Source organism: Balaenoptera ricei, chromosome 16 (assembly GCF_028023285.1).
Source record: "Balaenoptera ricei isolate mBalRic1 chromosome 16, mBalRic1.hap2, whole genome shotgun sequence".
NCBI lineage: Eukaryota > Metazoa > Chordata > Mammalia > Artiodactyla > Balaenopteridae > Balaenoptera > Balaenoptera ricei.
Window position 1 is genome coordinate 33,073,718 of NC_082654.1, and position 6,160 is coordinate 33,079,877.

At 47.0% G+C, this 6,160-nt stretch overlaps 1 protein-coding gene across 1 annotated transcript in view; it reads left to right on the forward strand.

Annotated features, from left to right (window-relative positions):
- PDLIM1 (PDZ and LIM domain 1) overlaps positions 1-5,743 on the forward strand; it is a 47,096-nt gene extending 41,353 nt beyond the window's left edge. The window contains exons 6-7 of the mRNA XM_059899857.1: positions 4,645-4,762; positions 5,230-5,743. Of these exons, the coding sequence (XP_059755840.1) occupies positions 4,645-4,762; positions 5,230-5,416 (305 nt within the window). The 3' untranslated portion in view covers positions 5,417-5,743. The remainder of the gene's footprint in view (positions 1-4,644; positions 4,763-5,229) is intronic.
- Positions 5,744-6,160: the final 417 nt, after the last annotated feature.

Consider the following 6,160-nt stretch of genomic DNA (forward strand, 5'->3'; position numbering starts at 1 on the left):
AAGGATATTGTCCCTACCAGCAATTTCCCCCTTTGCTTGGAGTACCTGTGCAGTTTGGAAGGAATGAGTCATATACTCTGTATTAAGTTCCAGCCTTAGCCCAACTGACAGATGACTTGGGGGCCAACCCTAGAGGATGATGGTTTTTCAAAACGTGAGAAACCACAACTATACTCTGAGTAAGTGGGTGCAAAACCCTTCAGTTAAGAGAGGAAAAGTCAGTCCATTCCAGCCCAAAGTAGAACATAGACAGACATTGCAGGGCTCACCTCACTGCATGCCCTCAGGTCACAGAGGTCACAGAGAAGGACTTGAAGCCCAGGATCACTGAGCTGCCCTGAGGTGGCAGCTCCCTGCTCTTCATGCTTCATCCCTTCCATCCGGTATTCTTACCTGCCAAGCCAGCAGCTTCCATTCTCAAGGCTACCTCATGGTTTTAGTTGGCAGCTGGTGCTCCAGCCATCATGCCTACTTCCAGGGACCAGGAAGGAAGAACAGGGGAAGGGCTAATTGGGGAATCCCCCTTTCAGAGGAACCAGCTTTCTTTTTCCCAGAAGTCCCACATGACTATTCCACTTATATTTTGACCAGAATTTAGTCACATGGCCCCATCTAGTTGCAAGAGAGTCTGAGAATTATAGTTTTTCTCGCCTGGGCTGGATGGCTGGATACCTTCTTGCTCCAAAGAAAATAAAAATTTTGCTAAAAAGGAAAAGGGAGATAATAGATCTTGTGGTCTCTCCCTTATCTCTTAATATGCACTTGCATTAAATTTTCACTGAATGGAACAGCATAAGTTCCAATCCAGACATCTACCACATGCAGAAGGCTCTCAAGTGAGGGAGCTCAAATACCTGTTTTCATTTGAGATGAAATGGTCAAAGCTCAGGGCAGTGGCTGGTGCATGGTAAAGGCACTCCGTGAGGGTTACTGTCATTCGAGAAGGCCTGTGGTTCATGAAGCAGCGCTGCACCACCAGCACTGGTGTCCAGGATCTGCCCGAGACGCACCACGAGACCTCCAGCAAGTGGCTCGTCTCTCTAAGTCCTACTCTCTCTGCACACATCTGGTGAGGCTAATAATGGCTACTTCACGGGTAGTTTAAAGCCTTAAGGGAAACGGTGCGTGTAATGTGCCAGGCACACAGTCAGTGAGGCCCCCGAGGGAGGTTTGGCTGCAGCAGGGCTTGGTGATAAATCTCCAGACTCAATGTGGGTCTTCTCATTTGGGGTGAAATTCAGCCTCTGGACTAGGAGAAAGGGTCCTGGGTTCCTCACACTTTCTCTTGCTCTGGATCAAGTTCTAAAAATTGCAGGGAGAAGGAGGCTGTATATTTTTTTCACTGTGGGGATATACATCTAACACAAAATTTACCGTCTTAACCATTTTTAAGCATATGATTCCATGGCACCGAGGACATTCATACTGTTGTGCTGCCATCACCGTCCATCCACAGAACTCTTCAGCTTGCAAAGCCAAAACTCTACACCCACTCCTCATGGCTCCCTCCTCCCCAGCCCATGGAAACCACCGTTCTACTTTCTGTTTCCATGAATTTGACTATTCCATGTATTTCATATGAGTGGAATCATGCAGTATTTGTCCTTTTGTACGTGGCTTATTTCACTTAGCATAATGTCCTCAAGGTTCACCCATGTTGTAGCATGTGCCAGCATTTCCCTCCTTTTTAAGGCAGAATAATATTCTGTGGTATGTATACACTGCATCTTGTTTATTCATTCATCTGTCCCCAGCCATCATGGACTGAGAAACACAGTGGGGACCCCAGGCTCTGAGATAAGAAAGCTGGAGACTTGCTCAGGAAGCATCTAGGCTCATTTTGGCTGGTTCCCAGGCTTCCAGGAAAATCCTCAGATGGTCTGCAGTCAGATCAGGGAGGACCACCAGGTGCAAGGTTAAGGACCATGAATTTGATTCTATAGGTAATGTAGTCACAGAGGGTTGTTGAGCATTGAAGTGGATAGTAAAAAGGCTGTGCTTTACTCCATTCATTGTCACATTTTTCCCAAAAGCTTTGAGATGCAAGCTTCATTGGAAGGAGAGAGATTCGAAAATTTTTGTAGTAGCCCACAGTCTGAAAGGAGCTATTTTTACTGTAAGCTAGTGGAGAGGGAAGGAAGAAAGGAAATTTCTTTTGCATTTGCAGTGTTGGCTGAATAGGTGAGAGAAGAAAATGGAGCCAGCAGGTGGCGCTGCAGAGCTGAACAAGCTGCAGCGAGGCGGGCTTTATCGGGGAGCCCAGCAGAGAGCGGTGTCACTCTCCAGGGCTTGCTGTTCTTTTTTTTTTTTTTTTTTTTTAATTGTAGTATAGTTGATGTACAATATTACTAAGTTGCAGGTGTACAACATAGTGATTTAATAGATTAGACTCTGTTTCAAGTTATTGTAAAATATGGGCTATATTTGCTGTGCTTTACAGTATATCCTTGTAGCTTATTATTTTGTACATGGTAGTTTGTACCTCTTAATCCCCTACCCTTATCTTGCCCACCACGTTCTCTCTCCCCACTGGTAACCACTGGTTTGTTCTCCATATCTGTGAGTCCCTTTCTGTTTTGTTCTATTCATTTGTTTGTTTTATTGTTTAGATTCCACATATAAGTGATAACAGAGCATTAGTCTTTCTCTGCCTGACTTATTTCACTAAGCGTCATCCCCTCCAGGTCCATCCGTGTTGTTGCACATGGCAAGATTTCCTATGGCAGAGGGCAGCAGCTCAGTGGGGTTAGGGCTAAGCCACACAAGTGCACTTCATGCTTCTGCCCAAAGAGGGCTCACATCTGCTCACACTCCGATGGCCAAAGCAAGTCTTGTGGCCAAACCCAAAGTCGATGGGATGGGGGAGTATACTCCACCAAGAGCAAGTTTTCCTCAGCCTTAGTGCTGCTGACACTTTGGGCCAGGTGAGTCCTTGTGGTGGGCTGTCCTGTGCGTTTCAGGACACAGCCACATCCCTGGCCTCTACCCACTAGATGCCAATAGCACTCCCTTGCAACTGAGACAACCAAAACTGTTGCTAGGGAACAAGATCACCACCAGTAGAGACTCACTGACCTACTGGGAAGCATGGGAGGGTACGGATAACTGCAGATAAAATATACAGTCTACCACGCCTAGCCAACTCTAAATGCCCCTTATGTCACACACAATCTCAATTTTTGGTTCAGAAGCACCAGCCGACATATGGGGACTCGTTTTTGAAAAGGACGAGCAAGCTAGGGCCCTCATCTGTCGGCCCCAGATTACCCAGCATGGCTGCAGATACGGGATGACCCTCTCCTCGCCCCCTCACCTGACACAGAAAGCCATTTTTCGCTCTTATTCAGTGGTTCTCAAAGTGTGGTTCCTGGACCAGCAGCAGCAGCCCCTGAGAACTTGTTAAAAATGCAAATTCTTGGGCCCCACCTCAGGCCTGCTTGATCAGAAACTCTACGAGTGGGCCCAGCAATCCGGGTTTTAATGAGCCTGCCTGGTGATTCTGATGCACAACAGCATTTGAGAACAGCTGTCTTAGTCTAAAGAAGTGGATTTTAACCTGGAGTATAGAACAGGATCCTGGGGCCCCTGCACCTGGAGATGCTCCTTCAGCAGGTGTGGGGTAGAGCCTGGTCTGTGAATTTTATGAAATCTCTCCTGGTGCCCAGGATGCTCACAGATGCCCATTCAGAACCATGAGTGTAGAGACTTCTCCAGCTTCCTGAGCCAAAGCATGTTGGACTAAGAGAGGGACCATCATGCATTTGTCATGGCATTTCATCATCTATTTCTTGTGTATTTATTGAGCCTCTATTATTTGTTAAGCCCGTGGTAGGCTCTGTGGAGTATTGAAAAATATATGAAATAGGGTTCTGGTGCTCCAGTAATTTGCAGTCCAGACGGAGAGACATGTGTAAATAGCTGACAAACCTAACAATGCTTGCTAGGCCACATCACAGTAAAAGAAAATGTGATGTGGAAACACAGCCAGCCAAATATATAGCGATAACGGTAATTTTCGTAGCTTACCATTATTAATAGCTACCATAACACAGGGCTGTACACAGGTGATGAACTGGGCTGTAGGCAGTTCAGCACCCAGCAACTTAGGAGCTTTGTTTTGTACACAGAAAGCTGACTGCAGGAAGGCTGCTGCCGACTCTGCCCTGTAGCAGGTGGTTTTTATCTGGCTGCTTGTAGCACACTCTACTATAATGATTTTGTTCTCTTTGTAATGTGGGTTTCTTTTGGCATCTGACTACATTGCCTTTCGATCATCAGACATTTTTATTTATTTTTTTCTATCTATATAAAGCATTTTTAAGTCCCATATCAGAGTTTGCATGTATTTAATCAGCATGTAATGTAATTTGTGTTTTGAGGGCTGACCATGTGCCAGGGAGGGCTTTATGTGTCTTTTTTAATCTTTTTGTCCCACTGTGAAGGGGAAATGATCTCCTGTTTCATAGAAAAGGAAACTGCAGACCAGAGAAGTAACTTGCCCAGGATCACACAGCAGAGTCAAGTCTGTTTGACTTCAGTGCCCATGACCTTGCTGGAACATACATATAAGTGAATCTGAAGGAGCTAAATGATACTTATGCAATCCTACACTTCCGGCCAACCCAAGTGTTCTCCTCCTTTTAGGGGATCCCAACAAGCCCTCAGGATTCAGAAGTGTTAAGGCTCCAGTCACCAAAGTGGCTGCATCGATTGGAAATGCCCAGAAGCTGCCCATGTGTGACAAGTGTGGCACCGGCATTGTGTGAGTATCTGCCTTCCAGGGCATCAGAGGCCCTGCAGGTTGGGTAAACCATGAAAATGTGGAAAGTGCTGGATGTTGCACATTTCGGGTGTGATGGAGAAAAAAATCCTACCTGGAAAATGGAGCAGAGAGGCCAGGTAGGTCCTGTGTCCCAGAGCCAGGTGGTGAAGGCTTTCCTTGGCTGTAGAACCCTTAGGGTATGAACATGTAAAACCAGAGAAAGCAGGGCTGCTCTATTGAAGTGGGAAGGACTTCCCGAAGGCTTCAAGGGTAATGTCTTTGGACCCCAGGCATGAGAAAGCCCCTTTATGACTGGAGGCCAGTTAGGAGGCTCTGATCTGCCAGCTGGGCCCCTTGGGAGGAGGCCCTGATCTGCCACATGGGCCCCTTGGGAGGAGCCCCCAGGCCTGGTGCCCCCTTCAGGTGCTTGTCACTAAAGGAGCCCCTCTCCTCCCTCCCTCCTGCAGCGGCGTGTTTGTGAAGCTGCGGGACCGTCACCGCCACCCTGAGTGTTACGTGTGCACCGACTGTGGCACCAACCTGAAACAGAAGGGCCATTTCTTTGTGGAGGATCAGATCTACTGTGAAAAGCACGCCCGGGAGCGGGTCACTCCACCTGAGGGCTACGATGTGATCACTGTGTTCCCCAAGTGAGCCGGCAGCTCAGCACCGAACGCTGGTCTCCCAACGAGCCCCTGCTGCATCTTGTCCTCTGAAAGCTCTGGCTTCTCTTATCTAGAAAGTTCTCGCTTTGGTTTTATCCCTGCTCGTCAGCTAACTGACTCACGCTGGCTGTGTGATGCCCGCTTTTATAATTAACAGAAGATGGTTTTGTTCAGTGTCCCGTTACCAGCATCACTGTGTCTTCTCTTCTCCTCCATTCATCTCTGCTGCAAATGGACATCAGCCAAACTTGAACCAAACCAAATTTAATATGTCTGACAATGATTTCGTTTCACCCAATAAATTAATAGACTTCAAGGCAGTGTGGTGTCTCTTTTTCATGTGACCATGTATCCTATTTCCTGTCTCAAGCCAGACGAGATTTCTGAGGCCTCTCCTCTTGTTTGGGGGTTCCCATACCTCTGAGATTTGCACACCTTCTCCTCCAGGTGTGAGAAAACTGGCATCTGAAAACAGCCTTTTTTTTTTTTTTTTTCTGGCCCCACCATGTGGCAAATGGGGACCTTAGTTCCCCGAGCAGGGATTGAACCCGGGCCCTTGGCAGTGAGAGCTCGCAGTCCTAACCACTGGACCACCAGGCACTTCCCAACAGCCATGTTCTTACATTTCTTTGAAGACTGCTCCAAATTATCTTTCTCTGATGCTAATATAAGATAGTTATGTTGTGATGAAATGTTTTCTTTACATCTGGATGTTTGGGGACTTAGAGGAAAT